Source organism: Aulostomus chinensis, chromosome 4 (genome assembly GCF_037954235.1).
Source record: "Aulostomus chinensis isolate RoL2024-O1b breed Wild chromosome 4, RoL_Achi_v1.0, whole genome shotgun sequence".
NCBI lineage: Eukaryota > Metazoa > Chordata > Actinopteri > Syngnathiformes > Aulostomidae > Aulostomus > Aulostomus chinensis.
The window spans coordinates 17,908,202-17,931,477 of record NC_141323.1 but is presented as its reverse complement, the minus strand read 5'-3'; the positions used below and the strand labels follow the sequence as shown (position 1 = coordinate 17,931,477).

General features: G+C 44.1%; 1 protein-coding gene across 1 annotated transcript; it reads left to right on the top strand.

Annotated features, from left to right (window-relative positions):
• The first annotated feature begins 2,092 nt into the window (after positions 1 to 2,092).
• Positions 2,093 to 21,737, top strand: gpr37b (G protein-coupled receptor 37b). Its single transcript, XM_086202201.1, has 2 exons — positions 2,093 to 3,701; positions 18,175 to 21,737. Exons 1-2 carry the CDS (start codon positions 2,679 to 2,681, stop codon positions 18,988 to 18,990), a joined length of 1,839 nt encoding a protein of 612 aa, XP_086058327.1. The 5' UTR covers positions 2,093 to 2,678; the 3' UTR covers positions 18,991 to 21,737.
• Positions 21,738 to 23,276: the final 1,539 nt, after the last annotated feature.

Genomic DNA, 23,276 nt, shown 5'->3' with positions numbered 1-23,276 from the left:
TTTTGAGTGTTTTTATGCATGAGTACATCAGTGGGAGAGCCTTTCTCCTTTATCTCTATCCACACTCGCCAACAAGCCGGGTCTCCGTGGACCACCCACACAATAGACATGATAATTACATGTGAAATGCGGCCTTACGGCTTGCAGCTGATTAAAATGGTTTGCCATGGTTTTGCTGTGGTGGTATGTTCAAGGTCAGATACGCATTGTACTTTGAAGGATTTAACCTGGAAAGCTCAACGGATCCTGAGTTGACCGATTAGCATTTCTCCTATTTTGAGGACTTGTTTGATTTAGATTTTTTTTTTTTAAAAAAGGTGGAAAAGATGTGGAAAGTAATACAAATATTTCTACTCAAGTACTTTACTTCAGTACAGTGTTGAGGTATCTGTACTTTGCTTGACTCTGTATATTTTAGGAGGCTTTAAAATGCAGTGGCGTAAAAGTAAAATGGAAATGTTGTACTTTACAGGAACTGTGTACTTTTTCCATCACTGCTGGTGCCACTGTTTTTGATTGTGTATCCACAGTAGCGACAGTCAAAACATCTTCCTCCACTTGATAGCCTTCAACATGACTCTGCGGTCACCTAACCATCCATCCATCCATCCCTCCATCCATCCATCCCTCCATCCATCTCTGATTCAAATTTTCTCTCATTTTATCATCACAAGACTAGCAGTCACCAGGTGGCATCAGTCACATGATTATCAGTGGTATTCGCCACTTTCTTTGACTAGGGAAAGCCAAACTGAGATTATTCTACCTTCTTCCTGCTGTTGAGGCCTTTAAAATGTAATCCAAAAGCACCAGAGGCACGCTTTCTTTTATTGTCGCCACTTTACACGGAAAACTTCTCTCTTTCATGTGGAATCAAGGTCAGATGTAGATATTGGCAAGAGCAGCTTGAGTTATCAGTCTTCTCTCCCCATGATATGTTTAAACTTGGCTCTGTGTGTGCGTGCGTGCGTGAGTGTGTGTGTGTGTGTGTGTGTGTGTGCGCGCGTGTGCGTGCGTGCGTGTGTGTGTGTGTGCGCGCATTCTCCCCCTGGTTGGAATTGGCTACAATCGCCTATTTGATGTAGAAGGTCACCAGCGAGATGTCCACCCAGTCTGCCAATTCTCCTCTCTCTCTCCCCAAATACCTGCATATGTTGAGGCGGGGGTTCTTCTATTTTTTTATTTTTTATTTTTGGAAAACACACACGCACAAAACACTTCAACTTCAATTTCTCACTCTTCTATTTTAATCTATAAGTGCGTGTTGAGGTGAGTGTGTGTGTGTGTGTGTGTGTGTGTGTGTGTGTGTGTGTCCTATGAGGATATATGACTTCAGTTTGAGGTCTTCGTGAGAAACGTCTACTTAGAAGCTACTTAGAGCACTTTAGACATTATGCTCTTTTCATTTAGTCTCTTGAATTATTGAGCTACTGGACATACAGTACTTCATCAAGGGTTGTGTGTACTCAATCACAGCAGACAACACTCCAGAGAGACTCCAGGTATTACCTCCGCCACAAGAAAAGTGCAGTACTGGGATAGACTGGAGTATTCCAGAATGGAACACGCTTTTGATAATACCTCTCACAGGTGTATTGATACTACAAATTGAAGTCAGATTTGAGGTGACGTTCATTCACGCAGTGGTTGAAAAACCAACAGCAGAATTAACGTCCATATCCTGGTTAGATCACATAGGACGATGCTTAATGAAATATTTAGCTGAATTCCAATTTTTGTTTAAAAATGCCTGAGGGAACTCTTCTTATGCAATGATCTGAGCACAATAAAGCAGATAATTGCAAATTAATTATTTCATTCGACACAAATGAATAGACATATCTAAAATTGCATTGAATCATATCATATTTTCCGGATTTGTCCTCGGGTATCACAGCGTCGCTTGTGCGTAAGCAATAAACGGTACAGTAATATATTTATTAGCGGGTCTGTCGGGCGTGGCTGGCGTGTCTGCCGGGGGGGCTGGAGCCGTAGTCTGCTGCGGGGCTGCTGGCTGGATGTTGCATGATGGATGAGGAGTGACAGATCGGGGTTAGCCGCCAGGGGAGTCCATTTTCTTCCAGCGCACGGTTCCTTCTAGCCTAGGATAGAGCAGAGGAGGAGGAGAAGGGCTGGTTCGCTGGCCGCAGAAGAGGAAGAGTCAGAGAAGAGGAGCAACCCCTCCTCTGTCACTCTCTCTCCCTCTCGCTCTCTCTCTCTCTCTCTCGCTCTCTCACTCCAGTCATTACAACCGTCTGCACCGCATTGACGCTGCTGCTGCTGCTGCTGCTGCTGCTGCTGGCGACCCAACCCACTGAACTAACGCACAGCGAGAGAGCAGTCCTACTGGATGCTGCACAGATTGTGTGGATATGCAACATCTCTACCTCTCTTTGCTCCTTCCTGCGAGGATTCTATCAGCCACAGTCTGGAAGCGCGGTTGACTCGGACAGGAGGAGGTTTGGAGATTATTGCAGGTGCGGCACAGCAACACATTTGGATACAACTTCTAAGTTTTCACGTCATGAATGTGGCTGTTTACTTGAGACCGTGAGATCACACCTCCCCTGTGCCGTTACCAACATGGGTGTTGACTGAATGGAAGCCCCGCGCTGCCACGGAGATCCACGAAGATGCACTTGTGAGGATTAGAACTGAGCTCTATAAATTCCCGGACCATGCAGGTGTTCTCGCCTATGACGTTATTTGTGCTGTTAGCTCATGCACATGTGTTGTTATCTCTGAGAAACAATGCAGAAGTGCGAACTAAAGAAGTCCACGGGTCACTCCGGGAGAGTCATCAAAACAAAGCCCGGGATCGCGCGCTCCCGGCGGGGTACGCCACAGGTGCGTCCTCGGCGGAGCTGCAGCGGGAAATAAGCCGAGGGACCTTTAACTCCTCTCATCCCTGGAAACGGGTAATTGTAGGAGAAACGAGGCGATTAGGACACAACAAGCGCGATTTCAATAGGACAGTGACACCCATGGAGGATCCCAACGCCGTCTCACATTGGGACCCGACGCGCCACCGTAATAAGAGGATAAAGTTGAATGGCGGTTTTAGTAGTGCGGGTACGCCAGCAGGTGGACACTACAATGCGGCTAAGCCTTCTTCAATGGGCCGGGTTGACGGAGGAGGGGGGTCCGATGAGGGCGATAGGCATAAAAGGGGTACAAAAGACGAACAGAAGAAAGCGTGGAAGAGGGGGAGAAGCCGGTTGAACAAAAGCTCGGGGGCTCTGACGCAGCCTCACGCGTCGCCGTGGGAACCCATCCCCAAACCGGTGGCCCTCACCTCCACTGACCTGCCCTTTGACCTTTTCACCAGGAAGCCCGACTTTTTCACGTTCAGGGAGGAGAACCCCTGGGACGCCACGCCGATTACTCCTCCAAGCTCGCAGGATTTTGGAGAGGAGATCAAGAACCCATTTTACCCGGTGACGAGTGAGACTTACGGCGCTTACGCAATCACATGCGTCTCTGGGGTTATTTTCCTAGTTGGGATAGCAGGCAACATTGCTATCCTTTGCATAGTGTGCCAGAACTACTACATGAAGAGCATCTCCAACTCACTGCTGGCTAATCTTGCTGTCTGGGATTTTGTGCTCATCTTCTTCTGCCTGCCCATGGTGGTTTTCCATGAGCTGACTAAGTCGTGGCTGCTGGGGGAATTCACCTGCAAAGTGGTGCCCTATTTGGAGGTAATTCTGATTTTCTCTTGTCTTCTATATTACATTTCTACTCTTAAGTGTCTTCTGGACTACTTTATCTTGCACTGCAGGTCAAATATTTGGAAGCAGGGCTTTTTTTCCACAGGGATGACAGATGTCAAAGGCCCCTCACACCTGCAGGAAGGTTGTCACAGGGCCTTTGAGGAACAGAAATGTTTCCACACCCCTGTTACCTCAGTAGATGGACGTGTAGTGTTAAATTTCACTTTTTTAATACCTGACTGGCCACAAAGTACACAGCAACAGCTATGGGATGTCACCTAAGCCAGTACAAGAGCCCTGTTTGTCAGCTGCTGTTGGTAAGAGAGCCTCACCCAGCCCTCAAGACATGTAAAGAGACGCACACTCGCACACACAACCACACACACACACACACACACACACACACAGAAATACACATCAGGATGTAAAGCAATAGCTCACTATCTCCCTTTCAGACATCAAATGTCTTTCTCCTGTTGCTAGTGCTACAGTGCATTGCAGGTAACCTATATTCTCGCCCCCAAACACACCGGATCACATCTTGTCCTTGCATTCTAGTTCTCTCTCTCTCTCTCTCTCTCTCGCTCTCTCTCTCTCTCTTTCTTACACACACACTCACACACACACAGGTTCCTGTGCTTGACAGGTTGTTTACACCATGTTGATTCCCGTTCTTCTGTGCGCTGTCTGCAATTCCACCAGTGTCAGATTCACCTGAAAGGTAAATGTGTTTTGTGTAGACCAGGGAGGTGGGTGGCAGGTGGTGGTGGTGGTGGTGGTGGTGGTTGGGAGGGGGGGTCCAGCTCAGGGTTCTAAAGCCTATTTTGAATGGATGTTGACAGAACGCCCTGAAGGTAGTAAGGAGGATAAAAACATAGTTAAAATAATTTCCTTAATACAGCAAATCAGTTTGGAACGACTGCCTTATTTTTTAAAAACAATGTTGGCTTTTCCTGCCATGGAACCACAGATGAGTATATTATCGGATCAGTTGTAACCAAAAAAAAAATCTTTGTTTCTTAAAGTTTAAAATTTGTTAAGTGTACTCAGTTTAACACATGCACATTCACACACACACAAACACATAAACACATGCAGACACTGATGGAAGAGGTGCCAAGCTACTCATCAGGAACAAATTGGTTCAGTATCTTGCTCAAGGACACTTTGCGACGGTCCCTTGGGATCGAACCAGCAATCCTTTAGTCACGAGATGGCCAGTGAGCCATTTTGAGCCCAAAAAATTGAATATTTCCATGTTGCTTACAACGGTGTTTAATATGGAAATCAGAGCAGCAAACACTTGTGTGCTTTTGTAAATGGCGGTTAAAATCAATTCACGACACGTTCTTACGCACAAATTTGAAACCCGTTGGATAATTATGCGCTCACTTCAATGTCATAGACAGGACGCAGAGGCTATTTGTGACACCTAACTCTTGGAACCGCCATTCGCCCAGGCTTGCAAAGTCATAAGCTCCTTTCACATGTCAGTCTGACACGAATGTATTCGAAATGTCATTTAGAGGACGTTTTAATTGATTTTCCTCATATCGTTTTCATGTTATAGAGTTTTGATATGACAGGTCGTGTTACAAACTCTTCGGCCAATTAGAAATTTTCTTTTCTCAAATTGTGCGAAGCATTTTTTTTATTATTTTTTTTTTAGAAACTTTAAATAAATCTCTCCCACAAACGGCTTGACAGTTTGTAGAGCTGCAATATATCGGTTGTGCTGTATAAATCTATGAGATTCATAACGGCTAGTCCTCTCAACAAGTCGTCCGACCTGTACAGCTATGTAAGTCACTTGTTGTGACCCTCTGATGAGATACATTTTTATAGTCTGGTTTGGTCTGGCCCATCAAAAAAATCTCTCTCCACTCAGTACAGCCTCCAGCAAACATGATTCTTGGTGCAGTTCCCAATTTATCCTTCCGCTTCCTCCACCTCTTTATACAGATTTTTTTCCCTTTTATTGCATGACTTTAGTGCTATGACCACTAGGTGGCATCTGTCACTTTAGATGTACACGGATCAGCCGCACTGAAATAGCTGATAATTGAAGTGAAAAAAACTGATTTCCTTGTTACCTGGGGGGGGGTGGCGAGTACAAGGATCTGACAAGGGACTAAGTCCAGCTTTTTCTTGTGATGTCTTACTGGCGTGCAGTAGTTAGTACCTACCAGATTTGATCCAAGGAAGGAAAACTAGTGAACCAGGTCATGTGCTCCCAAGGCTCCTTGATGCACCAGAGGAAGCAAAGGATCGCGCGCCTGATCTGATCTCACAGAAATGCTCTGGTCAAACACGCCGCTGAAAAATTGACCTCCTGCAAAACATCTTGGCACCACAGGACATGAAAGCTGTGCCGGCGGCACGTGGGGGACATGCGCGTATTTTTACTGGTGGTTTTAATGTTTTGGCTGATCAGCTTAAGTCACTTCTGTGTCGAATGCCATGCAGATTTGCAGTCCTCTTATTTGAGGAAAAATACTTCCGGAAAAAGCGCGTCACAGCAAATGGGCTTTAAAGTTGCAGCATACTTCCCCTCCTATTATCAGTCATTAGTTTCAGTAGTTGCCTCTTAGTTGGCGTCAACAGCCATGGAGAGATCTACGACAGTCTCCCGTTCGTGGAGTTAATTAGCAGCGGCTCAATAATAACATCACTGACTTTAGCGTGTTCTGTGTGCCATGTCGCTGTCCAGAAAACATACAACATTACTATGTGCCGCGTCTCATTTCTTTAGCAAACATCTTGTGGGTATATATTTTTAATTAATGGAGAGCGAGAAGGAAACAGACCCCCACCCCCTTCCCCGTGTGGTTGCATGTCAGCCATCCAGGTTGAATAATGTGAATAACACACTTGCTTTGCAGACACCGTGTGGCTTCTCTGAGCAAGGTCTGCTCACATTATTTCATGTGTCTGGCCATTTTGGAGACAATATCTATCAGGACATGTGCACAGGAGCTTGTGTGTGTGTGTGTGTGTGTGTGTGTGTGTGTGTGTGTGTGTGTGTGTGTGTGAAAACAGGCCATGAGTAATGCTGCCTTGGGCTCACATTCTCCCTGTGGAACATTCAGTGAAACACACACACACAGTATGGAGTGACTTTATTTTACATCTAACCCAAATTCAGTGGCAGTCAACACTTGGCCTTAAAATAAAGATGCGCATACTTTTAGTCATGCATGCAAACACAGCTTCACGCATGCATGCAGAAGGTGGATCGATAATCTATCGGGAACCTTGTTTAGTCGAGTGTGGGATTTTCAGAGAGAAGGCAATTCTTGTTGTGAGATGTAAGAAAGCGTCGCGGGGAAATTGTTGACATGCTGCACTAAATAAAGATGTGGGCTCCAGTCAGCTTGAATTATTTCAGATACGCTCCTGCGTCGCGCCGCTGTCACTGCATACGGCTCCTCTAGGCGGTCGGGTGCAAAGCAGCAAATTCAGGCAAATTTAATAGCCAACTGGATTTTGCACCTTGCGGTTGATTTTGGACTAAAATAAGATAGTATTTAACAAGTTCAGAAAGCATTTTTATAACCAACAGGGAAAAGTGACTCATTGGCTAAGGTCCATTCAGTGCTGTAACATAAAAGGTTTTGTCTCATCATAACAAAATAACCAGATGTGCAGGATCCGATCAAACAATTTGTGTTTTCAAGTAAAATCACTCGGTACTTTATTATTGGAACATCTGCAGTAAGAGGCGTTGTTTTCGAGATTAAAAGGATGGTGCTCAGATCTGAGGCCTTCTACTGTGTAATGTGTGAAAACAAAGAGCCGGATATTTTGTTACATTCGTAAAACTGATTATTTTTCGACTGTGTGGGGGCCTAATGACCACCAACCCTCAGAAGAAGGACGTCCACACACTTTTTTGTTGTTGTTGTTGTTGTTGTGATTATCTGATTTACCGCTAATTGTCCAGCATCATCGTGGAACGTAAATCTAACGACTCCCTGAAGGCTGATTCCCACCTTCAGTCTCGGCAGTTAACTGTGACCATATGCTGTCGGTTGTTTTGTTGACGGTGCAAATATGAATAATACGTCAGCCCAGCATACAAATGAAACCACAGGCCTTCTGAGATGATTTTAAGCATAAAGTGATGCTACGGTGGACTTGAGCCTGGATCAAGAAAGAGGCTGAAGGAGAGAAAGTGAGATGGAGCAAGGCAGGCAGGGGGATGCAGGGCTTCATGGAGCCACAGAGAGCCGGAGGTAGACCCACGTTGGGTCGAAATTGGTGGGAATGGCTGAACATACATCAGCTTGACACATTCACCGACTGCACATTGTTCCAATTGGTGCTCACTGAAGACATCGGAATTTCAAATTTAGGTTCCTGTGTGTGCCTGGTGAGGGATGTGAGGGTTTCACAGGATCACGAGAGGGCCGTATGCCATCCCACCGGTTTTTATCGACGTATTTCAAGTGTTGCAGGAGGCGTTAAACTGGAGACTTGCTTGTGTAGTGTTTTTCAAGGTTTTGGTTTTTTTCTGTTCACCTTACAACTGAAACTAAACCATTCTTATTGAAATTCAGTCATTTTGAATGCCAAGACGACCACGCTGACATGCAATGACACTAAAAAAAACTCGGGAGATGGTCGAGCAGCGACAAATTTGTGACTGAAATCACTTTGACAATGCTGACATTACGCGTCACGGACAAACCTGGCGTGTTTCAGACGCTGGAAGAGATGGATTGAAACCCTGCGTTTGAATCAGCCTCGATGCACTGAATCTTTAACTGCTGTGACTGTCTTCATGGACATTCTCGAACGTCTTCATCTCTGGAAAATATCGTCTAAAGTAGCTGGTACGAAAGACCAATGACAAAGAAAAAGTAATTCCTCTCTCGAATTTGCTGACAGACAGCTGCTGATGGCGTGTGTTGTCTTGCCCGTATCGCCATCTCTTGATGAAAATATTCTTTATGTCATGTGGTATGTTCATTCCCTCGGCTATGTCTGATGACTTGGCCTCTGGGAACAAGGGCCAGTATTTCGGAGTTCTGGCGTAGCCGGCGGATATCCGGTTATGACATCCTTGGTCTTTGCCCTGCACATTGCAGTTTGTAAAGCAGTGAAAGACAATGAATACGAGCGGATTGTGTCAAAAATAGGCAGTTAACAGTTTAAAACCACCACAACGGTTTTATTAAATCCCCAGACAAACATTTTTCTGACCTTGCGTTGACCTGTGTCGTGTCGTTTGCGTTTTTCACGGACCGTTTACGTGGACACAACCGAGGCCCAGTCAAACGTGATAGGTCAAAAGCTACTAAAATGGAAACCAGTGGCTTTCCTGTCCTGACATTTTCTGCTTTGCCTACAGATTCTTCAATTATATGCCTGATCTTTTTATAGAGATTTATTCGCTCCACACCAGTCGATAGAAATGCACCACATTTGCATTTCCTTTTTTTTTTTTTTTTATGCAGCATTGCTAAATTTTGCTCTAAAGACAACCAGTGACTCACCCTTGTACACACATCTGCCTATGTGATATATGTGTCTATCTAGCCAAAGATCTTGTCTGCACTCATATTCAAAGCAAATCAGTTTTCTCATCTGAACTGGGCGACGCTGATCCTCCAGATGGGTGGGACGGCCTCCTCTCTAATGATAGCTGCCCACGGCTCTTCTCTCTCTCTCTCTCTCTCTCTCTCTCTCTCTCTCTCTCTCTCTCTATTTCTCCCCCCTCCGTCCCCTTCTTCCTCTCTGTGCATCAGCTATCTGTGATTAGAAGCAAGCCTCAGGGAGAAGGCGTGCACACGCGCGCTCTCTCACACACACACTGTAGTGACACACTGAGTTCACTACAGAAGCATTTGGGCACACACACACACACTTACAGTAACAGTATGCACACTGCAGCACGGCGTAAACATAACTTAAATGCATAAGCACACAAACCCACACGCAAACGTCCACACACCAGATGCCGTGGCCTCAGCCTGTCTGTCGTACACACAAATGACAGTTAATTGGAAGATGTTTAAATTATTCATCTCCTATAATTAGTAGCTGTACATAATGTATGATGGTGAGTCCATTCAGCCAATTCTTTATCCACAGATGAGTAGATATTGTGTTTTGGATGGTGAGCGAAGGCCACAAAACAGCATGACGCAAAGGTTACGGTTGCTGTTGAATGCAATTAAGCAAATTTACAAGTAGATGCGAATGGGATTTTGTTGAAATGAAAAAAAATAAAAACTGTTGCGCATCAGAAAAGAACAAATCAACAAGTAACTCGCCTGCAACATCAAGCCTCTGGACAAATGTCAACGACCTCGAATTAGACTTTTCTGGCTGCTACTTAGGGACAAATACTTTTTTTTTTTTTTTTTTTAAATATCGAGTGAAAATCTGCTACTGGTCGAGATCGAATTTAATGGAAGAGAATTTTATTGTCCAGAAAGAAACCGCCTCGGACGGTGAAAGCAACAGCTCAGAATACAATAATGGACTGTTGATATGTAATTAAATTACAGAAAAGAAAGAAGCAAATGGAATGCGCGGTTCTTCATACACACTGGTGGTACCCTGAAGGACCATTTCATATTTAAGTTCTTCCTTTGTTTAGCCTCAGAATAGAGTAGAATAGAGTAGAATAGAATAGAATAGAATAGAATACTCTGTTTGTGAGCCCACGTGGATTTAGCGATGCCTTTGGGAGCCATAATCCCACACACATGCTCATACTGTATACTGTATATGAACCATCCACACTCATATATACACAAATGGACTATTACATGTAGCTTTTCATAATTCTTTGTAAATGTAGACTTGCACGCACACACACACACACACACACGGACACAAGTGTGTGTGCGTCACTCTTCCTGACCCGGCTGGAAAGATGGATGGTGGCTGTCGGAGGCAGATTCTCTCTGGCTAGAGTTATGGTCTGGTGGAGCCTGCACAGGGTCTCACACACACACACATACACACAAATACTAAACCTAGAAGAAAGAGCAGCTGGAATAACCCTTTGTCTCCATGGCTCAGACTTTGTGTGTGTGTGTGTGTGTGTGTGTGTGTGTGTGTTGTCTCCACATTAGCCCATTCATCACCTGATAACCCCCATTAGCCCTGACAGTGACTGTAGTCACAGCATGGCCACACCAGCTCCACCAGTCCTTGTTAAGACCCAATTAATAACACAAGGCCTTTGTGCCACCAGCTCACCGGACCTTTAATTGGGAAGTTAATGGTCCATTATTAAAAACAGCACCAGGGGACAAAATCTCTTTCTCACCTGCAGCACGGATAGAACCTGAAACACACGTGTTACAGATGAAAGATCTTTCTCATGTTATTTTGTGCCTTTGAAGTTCAAGGTTGAGAGCAAATAGATGAAATACTTCATAGTTTTAGACTTTGTATTCAACCCACGTGGTGAATCGTTGTGAAAATCGACGTGGTCACGGTCCGAAGAAGTCTTTTATTTGACTTTTGCTAGCACTGAAGTGAGACTGGATAACATTTGAGCAACAGCCAAATAAAAAGTTGCAGGAGATGAAATCGTGGATGACGATTTCCAGGTCAGACGGACAGAGAATGGAGTTCGGAGGCTGAACAAAACTTCAATCAACAAACGGATAGATCTTTCTGTCAAAGTTATAAAAGGCCCTTTTTATTATAAGTGACTTACTGTAAAACTGAATGTTCAAAAGAGTGGGGAACATCTGCAGTTTCTGAGGTGCCTCTGATGATGAAACGACGCTGGTGCCGATCAAGTTTGTTGCCGGAATTAGCAGCAGATACGGTGAAGTTCAAAGAAAAGTTCTTAATGAAATCCAAGAGATCGACAATGTCATTCTTTTTTTGGAGAGCAAAACGGGAGGGGAGATTTGAGACTTCCCTCCGACAAGATGCCATAAGAAAAAAAGAAGAAGAACAGTCAGATGAAGAAACTTCCGGTTCATTTCTGTGAGCTGCTGACGAGAGCGGCTGAAGTGGCATCGTCGTCGAGGGTCAGACGTGACTCAGTGATGATAACAGTAAAGATTATGGGAATATAAAACACTGACAGATACACGATTCTCACATTCCGGAAAGCAAACCTGGCGGGGGAGGCAGAAAAAAGATTCACGGCAGATGTAATGGAGAGAAGATGATCATATTTTATTGAGCGAATCACTTTGGAGATACGATTTTGACTCATGGCTGGTGTTTGACAGACTGCGGTGGGGTGTAGGCCTGGAGAGCGGGTGATGTTGCTCTGTCTGAATGCCAGTTGGCTCATTACTCATTGAAATGTCCCAATAACCTTTAGGATTGATAAGACATTATGCAGATATTCATGGTTAAAAAGCTCATGGTCTTAAACTTTGGTGACATATTTGAGCCAAGATTCCTAAACTGGGGAATGCACAATTAGTCAGGGGTATGAAAGAAATCAGAACTTGTTCATGTGTAGAAGTCAGGGGGTACACAGCAGCAGGTTGAATGTTTCAGGGGATACAGGACTATTCACTTGGATGAATTGGCACCCAAATATGTTCAGGTATCCGTGACTCTGATGTGATGATGATCCTCTGACTTCCTCTGGTGTTTATACCTGTGATTTTCATTGAAATATGGCTCATTCAATAGAATCACCGAGAAACAATGATTAACTTGACCCCGATACTTCTAATGTAACTAACCAGAGCGGAGAACCCCAAATTTTCCTTTCCCTGGCAGTGTCAGCAATCCCTGAGTGGGTGATCCCGAGGTGTTCCCAGACCAGCGTGGAGGTATAATCCCTACACCTGGTCCTTGGTCTGCCATGGGGCCTCCTCCTGGTCGCCCAGAAGATCTCCCTAAGGAGTTGTCCAACTAGATGCCTGAACCATTTCAACTGGCTCCTTTTAACGCAAAGCAGCAGCCTCTCCAGTCTGAGTTTCTGTGGACGACTGAACTTCTCACCGTATCCCTAAGCGAAACACTAGCCTCCCTCTAGAGCTCGCCCTCTATTCCTGACGGATAGATTGAGAGTTTTGCCTTCTGGCTCAGTTCTTTCCACCGTAACAGTGCGTTAAGGCGAATGCAAAACTACTCCCGTTGCTCTTATACTTCAACCCATCTCGCATAGTCCCCTTGAACAGGAACAGGACCCTGAAGTACTCTAACTCCTTCACTTGGGGTAAGGCTCGTTGGCTCATTGCCGACCTCAAATGGAAAATCCACCCTTTACCTGCTGAGAGCCATTGTTGATCCTCATCCCAGCCATATTGCCATCAGCTTCAGATGTAATTTGTGTTTCGTACTAATGCTCCAGAGCTGACAGTGAGCTCTTTGGAATCAGCTGTCTGTCCATCGACCAAACGCTATCTGAGAAAATCAGTTCAGCTCTATGTAATGGCAACTCTTACAGGTTCTAGATTATAATACAACAAAAAGAAGTCACACATAACCGTGATCACTTGGTGTTTCATTGATGATTAAATGCGTGGTATGATGTAACGGAGGCATGATTTTTCATGCCGGAGGCTCACATGCCAGTCACATTAGCAGCAGGTGAAGTGAACATGACAGGGTCAACGCAGCTGTTTGGAAGAAATGGCAAATTAACATAGCTAATCATTCTAAAGGGGTTGGGGGCTTGTTTCTCTCTTCCTGCCTCTTTGAGTCGTGACTCACCGACGCTTTTCTATGTGATCACCCTACTTTTCTTTCTCTCCTCCCGTTCTATTCTTCTGTCCCTCATTTGTATCCTTCCACAGCTCCATCACCCCACCAGTCCTGACTCTTGGACTCCCCTCTCTGTCATCTCTCCTCTCAACAAAGCTTGTTTGTCCTGCCCTTGTTCTCCACCCTGACATGATGATCAAAGCCGGGTTTCCTGCTACCCCATGACAGCGTTTAAAGCCCTTCCAGTGCTGTTGTTCAAGCCATGAAATATTCACTATGTGCAAGCTCCTGTCCATGTGGGTACTGGATGGGCTTTTGTGAACCTACATGCGCGTATTATTTGGAGAGGACAAAACTAGATTTTACAACTTCGATCAACTGACCTACTGTCGGTAGGAGCGCGAATCACTCAGATCACCACGGTAACGTCATGTGATATTACTGCAATAAAAAGTTTACTTCTAAAAATTAGCAGTAATTTGGGAATAGTTTTGCTTGTTCACCAAACAAGAAGACCCACTTGTTAATTTGTACGCAATATTTTTCACAATAATTGCATCATTATTATTTTTTCCACAAAATCAGGCAGCGCATGTGTTTTTCAGTACAAAGTGCGAATATCATAGAAATGTGTTTATTTCTAAAGATAACATTTAGATGTAGGATGTTGGATTATTTTGTTGTTGTTGTCGTTGATATAAGATATGCCCAAATTTTTACAGCTGATTTAAAAAAAAAACAAATTCGGAGAAACGCTTAAAAATTATGCATGTTGAAAAATGTATTATCTTTATTACCGAAACATTTGGAAAAGCCCTTAAATGACATTAACAGCATTATTTATTCATCTTAACAACAGAGGATGTTGTACATCCCTGAGGGGCCGATCAAGGCATCTTATATTTTTTCACTGACTACATGAAAACAACATATTTTTCTTCCTTTCTGGGATAAAAGCTGTCAAAAACACCCTCACGTCTTCCTTTCCAATTTTTTTGCCAGCATAGTAGTGTTTCAAATGGGAGTTGGTGTATAAATATGTAGCCAGAAGTTTCAACGAGTGAAATATTCACTGACAGATGAATCAGACACTGTGTTGTCTGTTTCTGTTGTCTGTTTCAGCAACATGTTGAAGGTGTACTGCATCCCTTAAGATGCTGGTACAGAATGAAATGAAGCGGCATTACTTGGGTTTTTATTCAAACGCTGGGGATAGAATCTTAATCCAAATCTTCCACCATATCAGCAGAAGACACAAACACAATTTAAAGTGAACATTTTCTGAAATCCGTGTGTTCGTCGAGGGCGGGACGGTGGTGCAGTGGTCAGCACTGTAGCCACTGTCGGGTTCCAGCCCCGGCTCCAGCACGGGATCTTTCTGTGTGGAGTCTCCATGTTCTCCCTGTTCCTGTGTGGGTTCTCTCTGGTACTCCAGCTTCCTCCCACAGTCCAAAGACATCAAGAGGGGACGAGGCTGATTGATCCTCTAAATTGACTGTAGGTGTGACTGTGAGTGTGAATGGTTGTTTGTCTCTATGTGTTGGCCCTGAGATGGACTGGCGACCTGTCCAGGGTGAACCCCACCTCTCATCTGAAGGCTGCTGGGATAGGCTCCTCCACCCCCCCCCCCACGACCCTTAACAGGATAAGCAGTAGAAAATAGATGGATGGATGGATGGACACTTGTTTGCCGTCCTCCTCAGATTACCACAATGAATAGTAGTATCACAATGAATTGAATTTGTATAATAATTACTGATGTAATTAATCGGCCCGTAAATGAGACAAAAACCAGAAGAGAACACAAATAACATTTGCCATTCTGCCAAAACGGATGTCAGTCTGTAGCTTTGTGTGAATCCAGTGTATGGTAATGTTCAGGCGCTGTGGAGGGTGGAAGAGGATAAGAACAGGTCATCCTTGAAGCTGGGGTTTTTTCACTCTGGAGAGCGTCAGGCTCAGATGCTCCTGATTAGGTTGAGTAGGTTACTGACATCAGCTCCTCTGCACCTCAGTAAGCAACAGGTGATTAGCTGACAGACGGCGTCCGTACAATTTAACAGGGGCCCTCTCATTGATATTCAATGAGATGACCGTCGATTCTTGTCAGTTGTGGACATCGTGATGGTGATGTTATCCATAGACTTAATTAAAGGCTGCTTTACACTTCTGTGCCAGATCGGCAGCATCTAGCATTTATACTTCTGCAGTTGGCTGGCTCATGCTGCGTTTACTCTCCCACAACACTAGTTGGCAGTGTTGAGTTTCTTTTTCTGTACTTTTTAAAAAAAAAAAAAAACAGGCTGAAAGGGAATAAATTGGAAGTTTGACAATCTGGGATCTATCATCCACATCTGATGACTTTGCCTCTGGAATCAAGGCCCAGTATTTAGCGGCTCCGTTGTAGCCGGATATCGACACAGACGAGACCTTAGACCAAAGGATGTAACGCATCTTGAAGGGTTACAAGACGGAACAGCAAAGGTTGCTGGGGTCTGCATCAATGGAGTGGAATGTGCATTTCAAGTTACTGTATACTGCCATGTGTACCTACGCTGAAGTTTATGACGTAGATTTCACGCAGAAGTGTAAACCAAGCCTAATGAGCCCTTTTCATGTTGGAAAAAAAAAAAAACTGAAGTTAGAAACGTGACTTCCAGTAAGAGACGTCATTGCCAGTTTGATTGGCATATCGGGTAACGAAGGACATTTCAACGCATCAGCACAAACACGTCATTATTGCTCATCAAGCGTGAAGTCAGGAGTCTCTAGTTTGTCGAGTCAAGTTGCAAGTCATCAAAACAGTGACTTGAGTTGGACTTGATCTCTGGTTACTGTTAAGAGCGTCCTGTTGCTGTTTGTCTACACCACTTATCTCTCACTGTTCTGTACGGTTGCCCCTCATTAGCCTGGAAAAACCTACGTGTGTGTCAGAGGGTCAGTGTGTGAAAGAGAGTATGCCAGGTCTACTTTCACAGAATGTGTGTGTATGTGTGTGTGTGTGTGTGTGTGTGTGTGTGTGTGTGTGTGTGTCAATGTGTATGTGTCTGCACAGGAAGTTTGTGTTTAGAGCCCTAAAGCCATGGCTCACTGGGGCCATCTGGGGAACTGGCTGTTGTAATTAAATTTGATATGACGGGAGGAACGGAGGGAGGAAAGGCAGAGTGGATGTTTAAAGTGGAACAGAGGGCAAAGAGCAAAAAAGAGGAGGGGAGAGTGAAAGGGAAGTTGAGATTCAGTGCTTATTAAAAGTATTCACCGCTTGATTGTTTTCTCCTTTTGCTGCTTTTAAAAATGTAATCATTTTTAAGTAATTGACTTGAGTTTGTGTAAATCTGTTTTCACTTTGACATTAAAGAGTATTTGTTTTCTGTATTTTTGTCCAAAAACTCACATTTTTATGCCCATGATTCCATTATTGCAAGCAATAAAAGGATCCAAGGGGGTGAATGCTTTTTATAGCCGTTGGAGGATGGAGGCTCTCCAGCTTTGGAGAAATATTTCGCCGGGTGCCAAAAGGACTTTTAATTTAGCAGCTCACCTGTTGATGGCTGTTTAAAATGTAGACGAAGGTGCATTCTTTGTAATTAACAAAGAAACTGCTGAGTGTTTAGCCAGATTTGTTCATTAGTGAGAATGGGAGCTGTTAAAAGATTGAACCTTCTCTTACTTAATGTGTGGTATCTTCAGTATGCTACACCCTGTTACAGCCTTCTGTTGTGTGTTCTGTAGCTCTGTTGCCGTAATAACCACCCAGTTAAGTGCACCCACAGGCCAGTACCTTGTTACATTGTGTTTATGTAGTATTGACGTGTAGAAGAGCCACTGTTTGTGTGAGCTCTTTTAAGATCCTGCAGGAACATATCAGTGTAAAGAGAATCTTACACAAGAGATAATAGTGTTGACTCCTTGTTATTATTTGATTTTTGGGAGAACGAGCTGGTACCCTTGGATAAAAAATTCAATAATCTGCCCATCTCTCAGCTTTGCAGATTATCATTTGTTGTGAATGGCCTCGCCTCACAGCAAGAAGGTTCCGGGTTCAAGTACCAGCTCAGGCACGGGATTTTTCTGTGTGGAGTCTCCATGTTCTCCCTGTTCCTGTGTGGGTTCTCTCTGGTACTCCAGCTTCCTCCCACAGTCCAAAGACATCAAGAGGGGACGAGGCTGATTGATACTCTAAATTGACTGTAGGTGTGACTGTGAGTGTGAATGGTTGTCTGTCTCTATGTGTTGGTCCTGTGATGGACTGGTGACCTGTCCAGGGTGAACCCCACCTCTCACCGGTAGCTGCTGGGATAGGCTCCAGCCCCCCGCGACCCTAATAAGCGGAAGAAAATGGATGGATGGCATTAGTCTATCCTGTGAAGCCGCATTCCAACCGGAGGAATTTCCCACAAGAAGCAGGGTCTTGCCTGTAACTAGTTTCTCAATTTAATTCCTGGGCCAAATTCCCCCCCCCCCCCCCCCCCTCATAAATCACAGCTCAGGAGGTTGCACAATCTGAAGTTTCTAAGAAGTACGGTGGTGTTTTTTTTTTTCCGTCCTGAATATTGCCAATAGGTTCAGTACTCACCTCATTGGATTTCAACTGCCTTAATAAGACCGCACTCCTACCTCAGACCCATTGTAGAGCACAATAACAAGAAAGCTTCTGTACAGATGACAAGGCACAGGCCTTTCAGTAATTTCCAGTCATGTGACTTAACTGTTCTGTGCTGCAGTGGTTGATTCATGTTATTATCTATGTATATAATGTTTTGAAGGACAATGATGGAAGATTGTAACCCTGATAAATATTTCTGCTTGTTTTCAGGTGGCCTCCCTTGGCGTGACCACGTTCACCTTGTGCGCTCTGTGCATTGACCGGTTCCGCGCAGCCACCAATGTCCAGATGTACTACGAGATGATCGAGAACTGCACCTCTACTACTGCCAAACTCGCCGTCATCTGGATCGGGGCCCTTCTATTGGCTCTTCCAGAGCTCCTAATCCGGCAGCTTGTAACTGAAGACACAGAAATCCCAGATGAGCCTCCCATCGAACGTTGTATTATTAGGATATCCACGTCACTTCCTGACATGCTCTACGTCCTTGGCTTGACCTATGAAGGTGCCCGGCTCTGGTGGTGCTTCGGCTGCTATTTTTGCCTCCCTACCCTCTTCACCATTGGGTGTTCGTTGGTGACGGCCCGTAAGATACGGCATGCGGAGCAGGCCAGCGTGCGCAGCAACAAGAAGCAGATCCGGCTGGAGAGCCAGATGAACTGCACAGTTGTGGCGCTTGCAATTGTCTATGGTGCATGTGTGGTGCCGGAGAACATCTGCAACATAGTGTCTGTGTACATGGCAGCTGGTGTTCCCGAACACACCATGTCTGTCCTCCATCTCCTCTCTCAGCTGCTGCTCTTCTGTCGGGCCGCTGTGACACCAGTGCTGCTGCTTCTGCTGTGTCGCCCGCTGGGCAGGGCCTTTCTGGAATGCTGCTGTTGCTGCTGCTGTAACCACACGCCCTCCTCGACCACGGCCAGCGACGATAACGAACACGAGTGTACCACCGAACTAGAGCTGTCGCCATTCAGCACCATCCGCAGGGAGCTGAGTAACTACACACCTGCTGGCTCCAACTGCTAAGCTGACATTCCGTACCAGGGATGGAGAGTTCACTAGCCTGCTATTAGCCTGTGGCCAGTATTTCTTGGACTTGGCGGGAGCAATTTGCCTTACCTAGTCTAGTAACCTTTCCAAGTGGATGCATGAATGAACTTGAACACTGAATAATCACAGTCAGTGTTCTAAATACTCAAGCTTCATTCCTTATATTCATACTGTACATTTACGGTAACCGTACAACCACACAAGATAACAAAAACAGTTCCTTCCACTCATGTGGAGATCTTAAGGTACATATCATTACCAGAACAAGATACTGGTTGTGAAAACATAAATAAAATTGCCTAAAACCTTTAACACTTACAAACCACCCTGCTGTAGACCTAGTATGCCTAAATATCTTGTTGGGACGGCCAGCGTCTCTCCACCATCTGAGTCTACCATACACGCGCAAGAATTGGTCAGCCATCTTGAGAGAGTACACTGAACCTCAGTCTTTATTTTTCAGATTATGATAAAGCTGGGTGTCATCAGCACAGCAGCGACACAACTGAGTCATGGTTTGAAGTAGAGACACGGATATATGGAATGCGTAATCGCCCAAAGATGAAATGGCAGGGTTGCGGCATCGACGTGCATTAATTACAAATCACCAGCATAGACCTGCACCTCTCATCTTGTCATGGATTAGTTTATTCATATAAAACTTACTATACTTGGATTTATAAAATACGATTCCTTACCGACCGTATGCCTGACATCCCTACAAGGGTATGGATCAACAAGGGACCTCTAGAGTTCTCAGTAATTCGTTTTTTCTTCTATCTGATGCCAGGTGTATCCCAGTCTCTTGAGGTCTGCCTGAAGATCCTGTTTCCAGGTGTTCTTTGGCCATTCTCTGCAGTAAATATTTTGTTTTGAAAAAAAATAAAAAATAAAAGCAGAAGTATCCAAGACGGTTCTCAAGTTTGGCTCAGATATTGGAGAGACAGGTCCGTCATCATCATGGCTCCTCACAAGAGAGTTTCTTACAGTGTAAAATCTTCATGTAATCATTGAGGGGACGTAAATAAACCCAATGTACAAGGAGAAATTGTACAGGATACATCTTAAAGTTTGTGTTGAGCCTTCCTGGCAACGTGCTCGGCCAACAGAAGTAATATTTATGTGGTAAACTGTACTGTCCTTGAGTAGATATGATTACCGCCAATCGCCGTCCAGCCAGGTGCCACTGGTGGAATTATGAGGACCAATTCATCACAGAGCAAATCTTGTACAATAACTCAAATACTGCCTACAGATGTACAGGACTCAGTCTACAGACTATATACCCACTGTAAATGTACAGTTCATACACTGGTGCACACACGAAGAGCCTTTGTGGCTGCAGAACATGATAAGTAAACTAGCGCAGGGCGTCGCTGCAGTAAAGTGGGGAGATCGGTGTGGAAAATTCAAATATACACTTTAAATTGTACATAGGGGGGGAAAAAAAAAACACACACACATCAACTCCGCGATACTGGGCTGGTCTCAGAGAAGCAAAAACACAGACATCAGTGACGTGAAAAGAGTTGGATCGGATTAAGGGTAATGAAATGAGAAGCGAAAGAATGAAACGTGACAATTAAAGCAAGAAATGCACTCGGAGAGCACAGACCTCCACCATTAAGGAATTAATGAAAATGTCTGGATCCGGACCAAAATTAGATGGGTTTAGCCCACGCTACACCCTTCCAGTGAGGATCATGAAAATCAACCTGGTACTGTAGTCTGTGTAATACTGGTAAACAAACAGCAACGAAAACATAACCTTCTTTGAGGGGTTAAGAAATGAAATGAATAAAAATAGAGTGGACAATGACGGAGCGTAAGACAGTGGAATATACTGTAATTGAACGGGGTGGACTCAGCATGGACTGCACTGAATATAAATATCTGCACTACACTGTTGTATCATGTTACGCCTTACACTTCAGGCTGTATATATACTGTACACTTTCTTTGGTGCTCTTATGATGAATGCGCTGTAAACAACAAATCCGTTGGTTCAATTAGAATTGCAAGTAATTGAGCTGCTCGCTTTGTTTGTGGTCCAGCAAACCGATCACAGAGCTATCTGTGAATGTGGAGAGCGTGAACAAAGAGTGTGGCAAAGGGAGGAAAAATCAATATACAGTTTCTCTTATGTTACAGTTCAGAGAGATGGCTTGAATTCTTGAATTTTCTGCCTTTATTTCAAGTTTATTATGAACCTGAATTAAAGGCAGAAAAGTGAGGTAGCATTTATTTTCCAGTGCAGTAATTATGTAGCCACTTACATTCACACTGGAGAGTTGCAGTGCAGTAGATAAAAGGATTTAAGGAGCACGCCAAATTTTGTGGGAATTGCCAAGAGAGACGGTAAAGAAGATACGTCACCTTTCTCTCTTTTGTGTAATCTTCAGGGAGCTGAGGCTCACCGAAACCAGCTGACAGCGAGTCAGCCGAGTGGAATGAAAAGTAGCTTGCATACCTTAAATCAAAAGTCATCAGAGATTCAGGGCCTTGGTTTGTGTGAATGGTTGTCTGTCTGTATGTGTTGGCTTGTGATGGACTGGCGACCAGTCCAGGGGGGAACTCTCTCGCCCGAAGGCTGCTAAGATAGGCTCCAGCCCCCCGCGACCCCAACAGGATAAGCAGAAGAAAATGGATGGATGGATGTTCACAGCGTTTATGCCATCCATCCATTTTCTATACTGCTTATCCATTAAAGATCGGGGGGGGGGGGGGGGCTAGAGCCTATCTCAGCTGGCATTGGGCGAGAGGTGGGGTTCACCCTGGACGGGTCACCAGTCCGTCATAGGGCCATCAGGAGCAATTTGGGGGTCAGTATCTTACTCAAAGATACTCTAACATGGTCACATGGGAGCAAGGATCAATTGTTTGATCATTTTGTTTGTAAAATTGCAACAGGAATGGGAATTATCAGTCCTTTGATTCATAATTATTGGAACAAATACGTGCCAATGCTGCACATTTACATTGTAAGTACTAGTTGATTTTTGTTTTTTAAGTATAAATGCTATATTTTCACCGATAATCAAAGAAGTACTCAATACAAAAATTCATTTTTTTCACCAAACATCATTTGATACCATACAAGTATCAAGTGATTTCTGAACTGTAAATAAATACTGTAAAAAGTGCTAAGACAATGATGGAAACAAGCAGGATAACAAAAAAAGTTTTGACCTGTGACAGGTTTTGCAGCTTCTTTACTTCAGCTTTTATGGAGAACCAACGGAGTGTTTTTCAGTGTATAAATTTACAAGTGTATTGTACTGTAAATCTGTTTTCTTAATCTTTCTTATCAGACTTGGGTCAAAACATAGTTCAAACCACTCCGCCAATTCCGTTTTTCGGTGAAACGTGAGAATATTTGCCTCATACGGAGATTCGTGTTATCGTTTGAGAATTAAAAGTCGCTTAAGTTTACCAAAACAAAAAAACAAAACCAAAAAAAAAAAAACCCAGACAGAATAGCCTTTATTTTAGTCCTTATTTCAAAATAGGTAGTGAACTATGTGACGACCCGTGTGTGATGTTCATTGTTATACTGTATATTGCGATGGATCTTTTGCATACGATTCTGCACTGCCAAACACCTTCTCTCTGTCTGTCTCTAGTGCTCTTGTGGTAGTAGCACACTATTTCTGGCTGTCTCTCTCTCTCAGCGTCGAGGTCAGTTTGCTCTCTGTTCTATCAATACAACAGGGGGAGTAACACCAAGAAAGGTTTGATAACAAAGATGTTACAATCGTACCCAAAATATACACATTGGTCGAGAGAATCTGTGGATATAGCAGGTGTTTTTTTTGGAGCAGCGTCAAGAAAACTCCAGATTTATAAGCTACAAGATCCAGGTAGGGGGATGGGCAGGAGCGCAGCAAACTCCTCTCCAGGGATCTTAGTTACAATCACTTCAAGAATGTGGAATGGGTATGTATTTTAGGGGCTAAATCCTGTTTTCTCTACCTGTTAAATGATGCAACCGATTGTAAACTGATCTCCTAAATCTCTTTCTTCCTGTTTCTGGGACTATAGCTCATTCTAAATGGCTCAGTGTGTAGTTTCGTGGTTCAAGCTATTGATGAAGTGATTCTTGTAAATCAGTCAGTGAACTTTGTGAGTATCCTCTTCACTCTGAGCAAAACGTGTCTGTATTTGATACCTGAAAATGTAAGCACACGACCACTATTGTCTCCAAGTCTAGTCACTGGTTTCTAGCTTTTTATATAGCCAAAAACTGTCCCTTTGTTTATCAA